This window comes from Parasteatoda tepidariorum, chromosome 7 (genome assembly GCF_982258835.1).
Source record: "Parasteatoda tepidariorum strain Cologne lab strain chromosome 7, Ptep-v5.0, whole genome shotgun sequence".
NCBI classification, from domain to species: domain Eukaryota; kingdom Metazoa; phylum Arthropoda; class Arachnida; order Araneae; family Theridiidae; genus Parasteatoda; species Parasteatoda tepidariorum.
Window position 1 is genome coordinate 15,537,984 of NC_141761.1, and position 17,161 is coordinate 15,555,144.

The 17,161-nt window shown below is 30.4% G+C and overlaps 1 protein-coding gene across 2 annotated transcripts in view; it reads left to right on the forward strand.

The window, feature by feature from the left end:
• The first annotated feature begins 7,822 nt into the window (after positions 1-7,822).
• Rme-8 (receptor mediated endocytosis 8) overlaps positions 7,823-17,161 on the forward strand; it is a 175,301-nt gene continuing 165,962 nt past the window's right edge. For both annotated transcript variants that reach the window (XM_087168523.1, XM_087168524.1), the window contains exons 1-3: positions 7,823-8,138; positions 11,968-12,050; positions 14,947-15,022. In XM_087168523.1, the coding sequence (XP_087024649.1) occupies positions 11,983-12,050; positions 14,947-15,022 (144 nt within the window). In that variant the 5' untranslated portion in view covers positions 7,823-8,138; positions 11,968-11,982. The remainder of the gene's footprint in view (positions 8,139-11,967; positions 12,051-14,946; positions 15,023-17,161) is intronic.

Sequence of the window (17,161 nt, forward strand, 5' to 3'; positions counted from 1 at the left end):
TTTATTTGCTGGGCTATATTTTGGTATTACTGTAAATCTAACTAACGTTAGTGCTAATTTCCATTTTTTATAATAACTATAAATGTATTGTAAATGCTATTTACTTAAATCTATCGGCAACTCATAAATAAAAAAAAAAATTAAGGTAAAATAGTAATAACAGTAATAAATGAAAGTATTGATAATTAAATTTAAATTATAGTTTCAGTGTTTACTTGAAACTTACTGAAATTAAGAAGGGAGCATAATAACCATTTAATATCCTTTGGGTAAGGCCGTTCCAAGCATAAATTTAAGTTTTAAATTCTTAAGTTAATATTAATTATTGATAATCTTAAAAAAACAAATAACAATGTGTAAATTAAATACTTAATAAGGCAAATGAAATGCAATTAAACAGTGTACCTACTTTTTATATCAACTAAAGGGAAACATCTTAAACTTGGAAGAATAAAACAGAATATCATTAACTCTTTAAAGACCGAAGCAGTGGAAATTTTACCACCGTTAACATCCGCAGTTTTTCAGAAGAGAAAATTCACAAATGAACTCACCCTCTTTGTTGGGGGTTCTCTTTAGTCATTTGCTTCTCAGCAGGTCATTTGCTCCCCCACGTCACTAATAAATCAAAGGCGTGCTCTACTTGTCAGTGAAATTTCATGGCATTCAAACTGACAATCGGCTTGCTTATTTTTTCCCCTTGGAACGTTTTTCTGGTTAAATATTCAAAAGCAGGAATTAAGTAAATAATGAGATTTTTTTTTCCATATCTTCCTTTTATTTATACATAAATTTTTTGTTATTTTATTTATTTTTTAAATTTGGGGTTATTTTTTCTTAAAACAGATTATCTTCAAATGCCTATATCATGCAAAAATAGAAGAAAAAAATCCTCTTGAAAATGTGTCGAAAATTCAGTAACAAGAACAATTTTTTTAAGTTATTTTTTGTTTCAGTTAATATTAACTATATTCACGCTTTTTTTTTTAACTTTATGAGTCAAATAAAGTTCAAATAATATTGAAGTTTGATCATGGAAATGTTTTTGCATTAATTATTAGAGAAATATTTCCTTGAGCTATTTTTCTGATTTAATTGAATACTTGGAAAAATAACAGATAACTTTCAAATGCTGCTTTCAAAACGTTATTTGTCTGTAACTGCAAGAAGAGAAGCTGGAACTGGTTCTTAAAATACTGTTAAAAACTTGCAAATTGAAGAATTTGAGTTTTAGGAAAAAGTGAATTTTTTTAAGGTAAATTTTGAAGGAAAAAGCAAATGCTTATGGGATATGGTAAAAAATTAATTCATTTCTTTTCAATTTATTGTAAAGAAAATTTTTTAGCATATATACAAATGTGTTTTCTTTAGTAACAACGGAAATTACATCTTATGTCTGACTTATCGGATATCTTTTTTTAATTTTATTTATTTAACTTCATCTGTTTTCTCCAACATCAAGTCGGTTGTCAACATCAAGTTTCTACAATTTATCTGTACCTGTCTTCATTCAGTATTTATTTATTTTCATTCGAACGTACACTTTAGTGGTCTTGTAGGCACACTTTAGCTCTGTAAGTAAAATGGGATCAGTTTGGTTCAGATGGACAAAAAATATTTCATTTGTAAAATCTTTTCTATCAAAAAAAAATTTGGAAAATTATGTTTTTCCCTTTTAACTATGAATTTTTTAAAAGGAAATTATTTTATTATTAAAATTAATAGAGGCTGCAATTGCAGTGATATATTTTTTTTTAATTATAACATAATTTCATTAATTAATTTCGTTGGATAAAAAGAAAGCATAATTAAATATTTTTAAATCTTCAAAGTCATAAGTTTAAAAAATTTTTATTTTTATTATTATTATCATTAATTTTTAGTTTTTTTTTTTTTTTTTAATTTTTTTTTCTTTTAATTTTTTTCTCTCACATTTAAAGATGCAGATAAATCATCGTAAAAGTAAAGTATGCATCTTCCAAGCATAATTTTAAACACTTTAAAAATCCTTTCTTTTTAAATTCATACAAGCACATTTTTATTTATTGAAACTTTGCTTAACTAAATTTATTAATGAACAAAAAGTTTCTCTGTTGCAGTGAAACTTTATTTTCATTTTTATTTCGGATAATACCTAGTTCAATGTGCAGAAATATCACGTAAAAGGTATTTCTGCACATTGAACTATAAGTAAAAGAGCAATAATGCATCAAAATGACATGGGAAAAAAATTATTTTTAGTTTGAATTACAATTTAACAGTTAAAATAAATTACAATTACATTTCCAAATTGAATATTAGCAACTGAGTGCAAATTAAATTTGTTAACATTGGATTTGCAGTTAGGTAATAAAAGAATTACAAACAATTTTGCGCAAACAAGATAGTTTTGTTCGATTATTCAATTGGCAATCTCAGTTCAACCTCTCAGTTTAGTCACAAAAGGGAAGGGCATTAGTCCCACTTTTTGACAGGAGATAATCTATGCTCATCTTTGAATGAATACTCCTTTGAAATCTTCAATTTATTGTATTCAGACTCCTTTTCACCTGCCTAATGATTTGAAAGGGTATCACATTCTTAGGTTTCTTTTTATCCTTAATAAAAATTAGCATATTTTTTCTTCAGCCGACTATCAGCTGGTTATCCCCCCCCCCCTTTTTTTTTTCTGCAAACCCCAAAATACCGAAAAAAAAGCAACATGATTACACAATGATTACCCATTTTACTATTTAACAAAAGGCTAACACAAGTTTGAATTAAGAAATCATGCATAATCCTTTTACTGTGTACTAGAATCAGGGAAATAGCGATCCCTATGAAAACCCTTATATAAATGCAAAGAAAAAGAATTTATACATAAACATATAATCAAGGAAAAAGAATTAAAAGGATAAATTGGCTATTTATCGAAGAAAATATTTTTTCTTCTTCTTTTTTTTAGCTTTTTCTGAAGCAGAACTATTGTAGTTGAGATAAGAAAAGCTTTCTTTCCCCACTACAAGGAAAGGTTAGCTATTTCTTTAACACCTCCCTGTACAAAACAATTTAAAATTCTGGTGTTTTCAAAAGAAGAATGAAAAGTAAAATATCCTTTCTATGCATTGCACCTGTTTAGCTGAAAGCGTTTCTTTGAAAGGGACAAAGTAAGCCTTAGTAACCCACCAACTTAAGTCCTAATTATTGAGTGCTATGCAAAGATAATCTATCCTTGATTATTTAGCAAATGTGTTATATAATGACTTACAAAAATAATTATTGACTAAATTTTCTTCCAGTTTTTAAGAACTATATAAATTCCCGTGAAATTGATTTTGTTTACAAATTTTGATATTTCATAGTAAATAAATTTTTCGAAATCTTCTTGATGCACCTATTTTGTATTATACTATTATATCAATTACTATGCATTTTAGTTAGAGAAATTTGTAGCGCGCATTTTACCTTTTGATTTGTTTTAAAACCGTTTGTTAGGCGCAGCATATCTTTTCTCAGAACTTGTGTCAGTAAACCCTGCATTAAATTCAACTCAAAATCTCCTCGTTTCAACGTGTAATATTCAATTATTTAAAGGCAATTATCTTTTAGCACCATAGTGTAAACAAAATTAAGAAAATAGTATAAAATAACTAAGCAAAACTATAAACGAGAAAAAATTTACAAGTTAAGTTAGTCACTAGTTTTAAGTATTTTTTAATGAAACTTTAATATTTACTTCCATAGTTCAATATTTAATAAAGGTAAATAACAAATTTCATTTACAAATAATTTAAAACAAATATTAGCACAAAGACTTTGCATTCAGTACTTTCCCCATAAGTTTTTTAAATTTAATATTTTAACTTGCACATCATGTTATTTTCTTACCGTCGTTGAACAGCCGACCAATTTTGGGCTTACGACAAGTAATGTTCAGCTCCGTAGCCTTACAATTTTATATCCAATCCAGAAGACAAGGGAACTCCTGGATCAAGTTTGCCTTTGTGGAGAACTATTTGAAGGGAACTGATCCCTATGTGCGTCACATGGTAAGGGAAACCGCGAAAACATCCTAAGGTTAGCCTGATTGCGGGGGACTCTAAGTCATGATCCGTTTACCACTGTGGTTATCAGCACTGTGGTCAATGCGAGCCGGATGCGAAATTCGCGTCGACTAGCCATCGCTATAGAATTCGAACTTGGTATACCTCATTGGAAGGCGAATGATCTGTAACCTGGGCCACAACGACTCTACATCGTATTATTAGAGCTAATGAGATTATGACAGCAATTTTGAATGAGGAATATTGTAACGTTAACCAAATATTGTGTAGTAATTTAAATTTTTATCGATTGTTTGAAATAGTAAGAAATTAACTATAAAAGATGGATTACTTTTCAAATTAATTTTTTTTATTAATTACAGATTTTTGTGTCATTCTATACAGAGTTAGTACTATTTAAATGAAATATTTTAAATCATTGATCAAGGAAATTAAGCCTGCAGCGGAAACAAATAATATTGTTAGACAAAAAAATTTACTTAAATAGAAAAATTTCTTTTCACAATTATTTTAATATATGCATTTAATTTAAAAAAGAATGAGTTCCTCCATTTATATTAATTTAGAAGTTGATCCGTTTCGCGTAATGAAAATGGAAGTATGTTAGCTATTTCTCTTTATATCATTTTAAACTTAAATCGAGCAAGTCAACTCCAAGATTGTAAATGATCAGTAGCCGAAATATTAGTACAAATTTGCGCATGACGTAAGCAGCAGTTTTTAAGACAGCATTTTGAGAGTGAGAAGAATCAGGGGTTTGCAATTATTTTCAAGAGTTAAATTTAGTGAGATTATTTTTTTTTTTTCATTTTCTTTTATTTTCTTTTATTTTTCTTTTATTTCATTTTCTTTTATTTACTATTTTTAATTGAATAAGGATATTGAAGTTTGAACATTAAGCATTGCCTCAAAGTTTCGGTACAATAAGGCTAATGGAAGTTTTTCTAGTTTTTAAAAGAGCTTCGCTTAAAATTTTATTTATTGCTTTTCCATTTTAATTTTATGTATTTTAGACGTATATTTGTTTGATAATTCAAATAAGACGTTAAAAGAAAGAGAATAGATTTAAAATAATATCTTCCGATTTTTTGAACGACTTAATTAAATTTTAATTAAACAGACTTTTAGCCCCCCCCCTTTAGAAAGACTTTTTTTTCTTTATATTAGTCCCTTTTACATTCTTTTTTTATTTTAAATTTTTATTTTCAACAGTGTTTTGCCGATAATGTATAGAAAAAATTCTTGACACGAAAAAACTGCTGCAAAATTTCAGGAATGGTTGAATATTTACATACCTGCTTACTTATAAACTTTTTCGAGAAAATCTTTTACAGCAGTGTCAAAATTTAAGTTAAGAGGTATAAAATTTTTACATCCTTTTAAAATATGTAATTTCACCTGACACAATGCAAAATTTGAGCATAATCGGTTGAATAGTTTCTGAGAAATCGAATTTTAAATATATACAGGAACAATTCGATAGATTTAGCTCGATTTTGTATTTTGCCATGTAAAATTACATACATAAAAATTGTATAAAAAGTTGTATGCCTTATAATTCAAAAATTTCCAGCATTTATTTAATAACGTAATAAAAAGTAGTAAATATCTACCGAAGTTTATTTTCTGCATGCAATTATTTTTGGATAAACGAATTTTAAAATTATGTTCAAAATTTTTTTAACTCGCTTAAAAAGGTCTCTATATATGGCGAAATATGCAAAATATAAAATTAAGATAGAGGCATCCAAACTTTGGATCACCCTCATGATCAAACTATAGGGACAATATTCCCCAGATTGTGGCTACCCCCTATATTTTGGGGGTTCAAAATCTGAATCCGTCGGAAAAAAGGTATGTTTCAGGTATGAAAGGTATTTAGGGAAAACACATTTTTGTGTTTAATTTCGTAACTTAAATAATCGCCTGCACTAATTAATGAGATTACCCCTTCGAAAAATTAAGATTGAGTTATAAAACGCGAAAATTCAATCATTAGATCAAAATCTATTCAGTGTGGTCTGTCTTTTATTTTGCACACTATACATCGAGTTCTGTGAACAAAATGTTCTTAAATTCACTCCAAAGATATGATGAAAAAAACTGTGGGTTTAGGTTTTGAATCCACCCAGTTTTAGAGCGGGTACCAGCTTGTCAGGGAAATAAAGGCGGTAGGTGCACAATGCTGATTTTATTTTCACCATCACTCCTCGTTAGTCATAAATCGTAGAGTCTTAATATCGATGACCTTGTAGCTCACAATAGACAGTTGGGCGAATTTTTTTCTTCTGTATATAAATATTTTAAATAAAATTTCTCTTCTCGGATATTTTATTGCTATACCATAACTAGGTTTGCAATGGGGTAAAATGAACGAGAGAAGGCCAGACATTTTAAAGGAACCGTAAAGCATGGGACCCCTAAAGCCAAATTCGAGAAAAAAGTAAAATTTGTAAAAAAAATATTGAAGAGTCAATTTTAAACTCCAGATTAATTTTTTTTTTAAATTTTATTTATTTTTTAATGAGATTGTTTGAATGAAAAGTTTCTAAAAAAGAACTATTACTTATACTTGTGTCGAGAAACCTTTCGTATGTAAGAAAGAAATTTTTCGTATTGTACTTTCGCAGACCATAAAAAACAATCCAAAAACATGGTCTTATGCTCGGTTATTTGCTTTCTCTTAAATGAGGTCCTTTGCAAAATATTTTCTAATTATTTATTAATATTTTCGCTGAAAAGGTTAATATTTGCTTTATTTCGTTTCCTTTGAAAAAGGTTTTCGCTTAATATTTCTGCTAATCTAATCATGACAGCAAGCAAAAATGCAAAAAATAGGGTTTACAATTTGCTTGTTTTTTAACCCAAATAACAATATTTTTTAAAAAAGATTTAAAAATCATTTACTTTTCCTTTAAGGAGGAAAGGTAGGAAATTGCAATATTTTTACGTCATTGAAAAAAGGTTTTTACTGCAAACCTTTTCGTGACAATGAAAATAAAGTTAAAACACAAGGTTGTCGTAAGGTTACATGCTTTCTGGGATAAAAAAGTGTTATTGTGTTCTAAAATGTTTAAGAAATAAAATATGTTAGTTTTTTGATAAAATTATTTGTAGTGTCGTAAATTGGCATTCATTTAATTTAGTTGGCACAAAGACCCAACAGAGCATTTTACGAGGACTGATGCCGTGCACCTCCGGTCCTTACGCAGGATGAGTGATGCTTGAACCGTGTCCTTACGATCAGTCCACCGAGGAACGATGGAAGTTCGAAAAACACTGTTGAATGAGTTGTTTTACCTTTGTGAGTTTTTCTTGGAGGTGAATTGGTATTCAAGCATTTTGTTGTTGTTGTTGTTAATTTACGTCGCACTAGAGCTGCACAATGGGCTATTGGCGACGGTCTGGGAAACATCCCGGAGGATGATCCGAAGACATGCCATCACAATTTCGATCCTCTGCGGAGGGGATGGCACCCCCGCTTCGGTAGCCCGACGACCTGCGCGCGAAGTCGAGCACTTCACGGTAGCACAGTTTAACGAGGACCAATACCGCACACCCTCGGTCCCTACGCAAACTGATCCAAGTGGGTCACCCACCCGCACACTGACCGCAGCCAGTGATGTCAAGCATTTTTCCGAGTGAGTGTACTTCTTTGTTCTCAGTTTGAATATTGGAGCGCGACTCGAAAGAAAGCATTTTAAATTTATTGCGGTTGCAAAGATAAATCACGAAATTAACTATGCGGCTTTTATTTATTTTTTGATATTGAAAACTTCATAACCGTAACTTTCTTAAAATTTGATTTTGCGTGACTGCTTGGTTATGTAGATACTCCTCCGAGTTTTGGTTTCCCCATATCTATTCAAATGCTTGTTTTGTAAAAAATTTTTTTCCTTCTGAATATTAACTTAAATTGATTGGTACCTAACAAAATCTTGTTTATTTACGAACAGATTGAAAGTTTCGGGAAACTATTCCCAAATATGAATTTTTTACACCTATTTAGAAAGCGCGAATTTACTATTTCAATATATAAGTGTCCTTATGATAGTAAATATTTGTATTGATTAATTTAAATCCTAGGTGGAAGAGGTCTGTATTTTGAAATATTAATTTTAATTTTTTTTATTAAAAAAATTGCATTTGTTAGAAATATTTTTCTTTTAATTTGTATGTTTTGCTAAGTATATTTGAATCCTTTTTAATTAATTTATAACAAATTTCGAAACAGACTATTCTTTGTCACTTTTCTATTGTCACCTTTCTGTTTGATTAGGCGGGAATTATTAGGAAACATATCTTTGAAAATGGGGAAATTGTAAGTTGCTATTATTTAGGGAAAAGTTGTGTACTACATTCTAACATACTTAGATCTGAGAACAAATTTGTACTAATAATTACTAAATAAAGTTTATGAGAGTGATGATAACACTGCTTTTAATAACTTAAGAAGCATACCTGCCAACTTTTAATTCCTTCGAACTCCTAAGTTTTAATTCCTAAGAAATTAAGTTTATAAATGCATGGAATTTATAGAAATTATACATTTTGTTACCACTTTAATTATAGAAATAAAATTTTTCGCCAAACGTGTAAAAGTTGGCAGATATGCATAAGAATGGTGAACAATCATGTTTACATTTTGTCTCTATGTGTTCCCAAATTTGGTATTGCCTCCTTACAAATAATATGTACCTTATTTTAGAAAAGATAAATATGACATTCACTCCCTTTATTTTCAAAGTCATAATTTTTTGTTAACCTTTATCAGTCCTCGATATAGTCTTACAGTGTTTTCATCACAGAAAAAAAAAATGGGTGAGAATTTTCCCCCCTTTCTTAAAAACAGGGTGAGATTTCTTATATATATATTATATATATTTATATATATTTCTTATAATATAAATAGTCTTGAAAAATTTTTTTTTTCTCTAATTATAATACGTTTTTAACATCTTCTATTTTTTAAAGCATTGAATATTTTTGCTGCATCATCATAGAAAATTTTGCTTTTGCCTTTACAAGGTATTTGTCCGTCTTTCATTAGTGCATAAAAAATTTGAATGTCTTAAACGAAGAAAACTTAACTACGGTAAACGCGAGGTTGCAAAGAAATGTGTTCTGAAGGGGTTCCGTGGTTCGGTAGGGTAGTGTTCTGTTGTTCGAAAATGGTTCTCAACAATTCTGGTAAATAGGGAAGCTAGATAAAGGGGCAGATGTTAAAAATAAGGAAAGATCCAGGAAAAAAAGTGAAACGAATTTTATTCAAAATGGCGTAATGCGAAGCTTTTTCCAAAGTGCGAGTAATTCGCGAATTTTGAAATTGATTTATAGAATGTGCGAATTTCTCGCGGTAATCATTTTTTAATGCGAGAAAATAAAAAAATATGCGAGATTCTCGCATTCTCGCGCTGTAGTGAAAACAATGTCTTACAAATAAACTGACAATCACTCCCTTTATTTTCAAGTCATAATTTTTTTATTAGTAACCGATATCAGTCCTGGATATAGTCTTACAAGTGAACTGATAATTAACTCCCTTTATTTTCAAAGTCGTAATTTTTTATTAGTAACCTATATCAGTCCTGGTTATAGTCTTACAAATAAACTAACATTCACTCCTTTTATTTACAAAGTCATAATTTTTTATTAACCTATATCAGCCCTTGATATAGTCTTTCAAATAAACTGGTAACTTTCTCATCTTGATATTTTGCTTTCGGCCATGCCAGCTGGAGCGTAATCCAGGTAACCACCCTGGGGCAGAATTTTTTCCAACTATCTGCGGCAAAACTCTCTAGCACTAATATCTTTCTGCAGGACACTTTTAATAATAACAAATATGTTACTAATTTAAGGTAAAAAATGCTTTGTGTTTACAAAAAAATATATATATAATTTTTTTTGTAAACTCAAAATCCGTAGTAGTAATTGCCGGAAAAAAAGATTGCTGACGAAATCACGCGAATAGCACTCCTTGAAAGCGTGTCACGTTTCGAAATTAGGTTGTAGTAATAAATAATATTATATAAAAAGTGGATTTAAAAGCAACGGAGAAATCAATAGCAATAACTGCCAAAATTTTGATAGAATTATTACCTTATAAAGTAAATACTCAAATGTATTATTCGAATTCTCCTTATTGTTTGAAATTTATCAGGATATTTAAAACCAACGTGAAAATCAATATGGCATAAATGGAGCACTTCAAAAAGTGATTATCTGTGACTAAAAGGGAAAGTTTCCGTAGGAAAGAAAACAAACTTTTAACATTTCAAGAGAAAAATCTTTCTCCAAGAACTCTAACATTCTGCGAGAGGGGGATGGGTAATCAGACGTTCTTGTATAATTTTTTTCTGCATTTCTATTTTCAACTTCCTCCCTCGAAGCAAATTGTCTGAAAGAAACAGTTCTCTTGTCTGCCAAGTTTGACAGGGTTTGCTTCAATTAGTTTCACTTCCTGGGCTCATACTTATTCCACGCATTTGGTGGGAAGTTTTCCGTATCGTGGCAGAATAATCACCAAGTCTTTGAAACTTCCGGGCAGTGGCCCACGAGAAACTAAAAAATAAAAAAACATCACGGAACGGGTCCAACTCGAAAGATATAACTCGTACCCACCCCCAAGCAAACACGTACATGATTTTTTTTTTTAATTTGCAAGTTTAAAATCTATTTGGCACATTGGCGATTGTAGTTGGCGCTACGGATCACAATACGGAATTATCCCCCATTTGGTTCTGCATAAGAAGTTTTTTTTAACGACAGGTGCTGAACTTAGCCTAGGAAGATGCCGGAAGTGCTACTCATTTAACGTTACCCTTTCCGGATGACTAATAATAATAAATTAAATTTTAATAATTAATAAATAAATTTGATTAATATTATATAAAAAAATTATTGTATTTTGTTAATGTATATTTGAAATTGATTTTTTTTTAAAAATCATTATTTTTCTTAATTTTTTAAAATTTATTTTCAAAAAATCCATTATAAGGGGGCTCCAGAGGCCTAGTCTGGCTTAATGGGTTATCCCACACTGGTCAGTTCTAAGAATAGAAGGTCTTGGGGTGATCTATTTACATCAAGGATGGGGTATTAAAATCTGAAAACAAAAGCCGTTCACAGTGGTGAAAAGAAATAAGGTAAATAGTGCATAATCAACAGTGAGACTTCTCTAGTTCTAAAAGACCGACAAAAAAATGAATAAAATTTCTTAAAATTCTTTAATGCCTTAAAATTTTAAAAATCATTAGAGTTAAATTATGTTTCCCAAAAATAAATTGGAACCCCTGTTTACATACCTGCCAAGTCTCCTGTTTTTTAACGAAAACTCCTGTATTTTATAACTATCTCCTGTTTACCCGTATATTCTCAAATTTCTCGTATTTGTTGAAGAAATTCTGAAATTCTTTATTTCAACAGATAGTGCTATTGCCAGTGCTACAGTATGTTGAGTGTTAATAGTTTAAGTCAAGCCGTGATAGCTCGGTGAATTGAATGTTCGCCTTCCAATTAGATGAACCGGGTTCAAATCCCAGCGATGGCTGGACGATACAACCATAGTGTTGACGTAAAATATCATCTGTAGACGGGTCATGGGTTAGAGTCCCTTTGCCGTCAGGCTAACCGTTGGAGGTTCTCTTGGTTTTCCCCTCCATGTATTGCAAATGCGGGTTAGTTCCATCAAAAATCCACCACAAAAGCAAATTTCTCCCGATACTTGGTAATACGATACTGAATGTAAGTGCTTATATTATGCTTATTTTTATACTTACGTGATTATGCATCAAAGCTTTACTCGTAGCCTAAAATATGTTGCTAGTAAGATTTCCATTATTTTATTTCTCCAATGTTGGCAGGTATGTGTCTATTTTCATTTGATTATTAAAAGTGTTTCTAAAAAAAATTAAATTTTTAGTTTTTCAGAATAACAATGAATCCACTGAAAGACAATGAAGATGTTGCTTGTTTTGCTGTCACAAAACATTCATGGAAAGGAAAGTATGTTCATAACACACTCTTTTGAAATTGACAGTTTAAAATAGTTTTTCTTTTTTTGGAAGCTTGATATTTTAATAGGCAAACAAATCTATTTTTCGCAATGGTATGGTTCAGTTTAGATTGTGTGAACTTTTACTTCAATCAAAATTAGGGGGAAAGTTAGTTATATAGTATATTATTGTAGTTATATACTAGTTGTATAGTATATTATATTTCCTCATTTTACGCTATTCAGCGCAGTATTACATATATATATACCAGGGGTTTGTCTAGGGCAAATTTACTACTGTTTAGCGGTACCTTCAGAAATTCAACTTAAGGAAAAAAGGTTTCACAAAATACTTTTAAAAAAGCAAGTTCTAAACTTCAACCCCCTGTTTTTTAAAATTGTGTAAGCTCTTAAAAACAACAAACCCAAGTGTTAATGAAGCATTTTGATTTGCAAAATAGCCCACTCGTGGTTTGCTATTATATCGTAATAGAAGAATTCGCTTTCCACTTTGTTTGCAGGAAAAGGGTTTTTTATAGCGGAGTTTTTTAAATGAAAGGCTGTCCCTCTGTAAAGATTACAGGAAGTCTAAATTCAAACTATTATTTTAAACAATATTAAATTCATTCTTATAGACCTTTATTTTTTTTTTTATAAAAATTTTTTTCTCTGGGAAACTTTTTTTTGTATGTCCCAATTGGAAAATGTTCTCATAATGAAGATAACTTTTAGTATTATTACTGTTAAATGTATGTTTCTATTAAATTCAAGTTGAAATTTAATTATGACAATAATTTTTTTAGATTTTTAAAATTGGATAAAATTTTCAGCCCAAAATTTTACGATACCAAAATTATTTTTGAATAAATGGGAAAAATATATAGAAATTTAACAGTCATGATTTTTATTTTTAGTGAAAATTTTTTGAAAATATTTTCTTATTTTACCTTATTTTTGTGTTGATTTGTTAACAAAATTTTTAATTTTTGCAAATTATGTCTAGATTTTCACAAAATAAGTACCTTGTAAAAAAAAACCTAGACAGATCCCTGCATATATAGAAACCTGTAGGGCCACTTTGTTGGCCCCCTAATTGGCCTATAATAATTTCCTTTGGTAGGGTATACCAGCAATCCTGCAATATAATATGTGGCCCAGTTCGAATATTAAGGGTAAGATGTAGGGTGATGCAGTAATACGCATTCTGAAAGTAATGCGCATTTTCTGGGAAAAATAGATTTATTGATCCTATGGGTACAAATGGTTAAAATTCTTCAAAATAGTTCCCTTGTGCATCAATGCACTTGCAGAGACGATTCTGCCACGTCTGGAAGGCACCCGGAACTCCTCAACAGGAATGCCTCTCAGGAACCTTGTAACATGAGCTTGGATGTTCTCCACCGACTCCCAGTGCTTTCCCTTCAGTTCTCTTTTTAGTCGGGGGAGCAAAAAAAAAAAAAAAAAATCACACGGCGCCAAGTCAGGGCTATAGGGAGGCTGGTGCACCAACTCATCATTTTCAGCAATTCTTCGCTGCTCAAAACTCGAACTTCTTTTTACTCATCTGTCAACACCTTCGGCACAGACCTTTTGCATTTGAAAATCCTCCGTCACAATCCCATGTACCTCACATTTTGACAAGTTTAGGGTGTTACAAGCCTTGTGCCACCTTCCACACCGAGATCACGAAATGCATTCCCCCTTAAAGTCACCTTGAAGCATGTGATGAGTTTTCGTCACATTCTTCCCAAATCGCCCACAAAACTTTATCGCATACCAGTGAACGAACACTCCATCACGCCTAGACTCGATCGAAAAAAGACTTTGCGCCGATCAATTGGCGCGTCACAATAAAATTCTCATTACTTTCAGAACGCACCCTGTATAATATTTTTATTGCAGGTGTATTTTATTTTTTATAGAAAGTGGCCAAAACTTGAAAAATAATTGTTCAATTTTTATATTAAGTTCTCCTTAGCTCTTTCTACTGAGGTATGTGCTGCCTTTAAGAAATTTGTAAGGAAAAATTCCGTTGAATAGATTCCAAATATTCCATTCAAAAAGATCAGAACCCAAGTCATGCAGATGGGAAAAAAAAGTTGAAAGTGCTAATGTGCATTTTTTAATGTAAATTTATTACCGCTTAGACAGCTTGAACATGGTGCATAGCATTTTTAAGAAGTGCTTAAAGATACTTGTTTTCGATTTTCGTTTTTTACAAGCTTTTAAAGGTGCTTTTTTTCATTGGGTGTTTTTAAAAAGTGCTCATTTTTCCCCTTTCGAAAATTAGATTTTGTTCTTTACTATGTCGATTTTTGTCACATATTATTCAAAACCTGGATTTTCCCATTATTCTTTTCAATGTTTTCACAATTCTTTCAACCACAATCTATTTCTGCCTATCGTCGGTCCATAGCCTATGAAAGCGCCAATTATTTTACATATTTGATGAAATACTTGCGAGTCCGTATGTTCATATATATTAAGCTGGGTTCGGTCAGATTATTGCACTCTCGTGTGCGTAACTCTGCTGCATTTTGCAAGATATTCTCAATTTCAGGCTTCATTTTCCACCCTCTGATATCGAACTGAAAAATCTCTCGATCTTTTTATGTTGACTAATATAATTCAGTAAAGAGTTCTTTGTCAGAATAATTACTTTGTTAATGTATATCGTGCTTAAAAATATTCTTTGAGTGCTTAAAATAAGTACTTGAAAGTTGCTCATTTTTTGTTGAAAACTGGCTACGCACACTGACTTAGCTTGAATGAGACACATTTTAGAATAGCAAAATGTTTAGTAATTTTATGTTAAAATCTTACAATGAAATCATAAGATTTTAACATGAGAGTCTATTATCTCATCAGTTATTATCTTGTAAGATAAAGAGTCTATTATCTCACCAGGTACAAAAGAATATTTTCTGTTGGAACCATGGGCATTTCTACTTATAATCCTGGGAAAATAGAAGTTACTAACCAGGTAGGCATTTCTTTTATTTTTTTCGAACATTTACTTATATGTTAGCAATTTAATGTTAAGCAATTAAATACAGTCGTCCCCACTTAATTGAATAACAAGCTTATACAAATAAAATTTAATCAAACAAAATCATTTTATATGAAGCTAATGTTAAATTTCCTTTTTAGATGTCAATGGGTGGACACTTCAATAGTTCTGCTCAGTTGTTGCTCCGAACAAGTGTTGGGTCAATCTTTATGGCATTGTAGTTTAATTGGGGGATTTTGACCCCTCTCACTTCACTCACATACAGTGGCGTAGTTTTGAAACACCGAAATTATACATTACTTGACTAATGAGCTATTCGGTTTCGTAAGTAAGATGTAGACATAAAATATTTTCATTTTTCTCGTAATTTAAACATTTAGAATATATTTAGCTGCAAACTTGTACGGCCGTTGTGGAAAACATTTCCTGGTAGTAACAACATTATAGCAGTTTGACGTAATAAATCTTCAATTTTCCAGTTTAAAAAAAAAGAAAATTCTACCTACCATGACAAATCAATAATTAAAAAATATGTAAATATGATCTATTTGTTCGCTTAAATATTTAATTCGTTTAATCATTAAAAAATCTTTCCAACTTTAATTGTTCATTTACTGCCACTTTATAGTAAAATCTTTTTAAGCGACTGTACAAGTTGGCAGGTATACATATGTGTCAAAAGGTGTAATCCCCTCCAAACATACAATAAAACTACGCCACTGCTCACACATCATATAAAATGTAAAAAGTGTGGATTTTTTCTTTTTGTGGTCCCATGCTGGTGCATTTTTTACTTTGATAGGAAAAAGTGTCAGAATTCTGCTTAGTGTTCAGTGTCTTTTTAGTCGTGAAATTTTGTATCCTTAATTTGAGTGACCCTTGGCCCACAGCGGGTTGTTGCGGGAATGCTTCATTTTTTTTACCTATATTATACTTTTCATTAGCATATTTTAGAAATTCAATAAACATAAATCAGTAAAAATTAAAATATTTTTACACTAATTTTATTTTTTACAGAGAGCTAATTTGGTTTTAGCTGCTTTAGGCGCTTTTCCATTTTGATTAATGTTTTAATAGTTTATATACTTCTTTGTCTCCTTTTTTGCTTTTGTAAATTGAATTCATTTTCTGATTAGATTACTTTTCATTAGCACTATTTTATTTTTATATAACTTTCCCTGTGGCAGAATCGCGGCTTTGTTGCAGAATGTTACAGAGTTCTTACAAAGAGATTTTTCCTTTGGAAAGTAAAAAAAATTGCTTTTCCTTTCTACAGAAATTTTCACATAATAATTGAATCATGCTTTCAAATAATCACATTTTGACATGCTTAATTTATGTTCATAGTATCGCAAATCGTTATACTGTTTCGATTGTTTTTTCGGCAATTATTGATATAGATCTGATTAATCTTTTACTCTGATTAAACATGTTTTTTTGAAGGATATGGATTCTTAGTACATAGGGGTAACCTCAATACGGAAATTATGGTCCCAATACTTTGATGAACTATTTTTTACTTTAAATACTAGTAGTAAAATATCCTTGAGTTATTTTTTTAAAATTGTTATTAAAAAGGGAAATTTTGAATAAGAACAAATTCAGGGGTCGACTTATACACCCAATAAACAAATTGTCTCTATTGAGAGCTGTATATATTGCTGCTGGGCAATTGAAAAATCAACGTAATCATAAAAAATTGATATTTTAATATATTTGGCTTTTTTTTTGTATGGTAAGCTACCTATTGCAAAATATTTTTTTTTCAGAAATAAATTTTGCTTTATTAGTTTTTAAAAATTCTATATTAGCGTTCATAGCATTAGCAACAGAAGGGAAATAATTTCATACACTACTGGAGAGGACATACCTCTCCAGTATTTATATCTTTCTGCTTGATACTTTTAATGATAACATATACACATGTTACTAATTTAAAGTAACAGAAGCGTCAACTTCAAAAAAAAAAATTTTTTTTTGGATAAAATAATTTTCTTAAATTGAATATGTAGTATGTTTTCATTCTAATATTATAGGCGATGTTCTCACATTTTGTAGGGGAAAACACACTAATCATTTTCTTTTCCCCATTTTGTATATCCTCATCACATT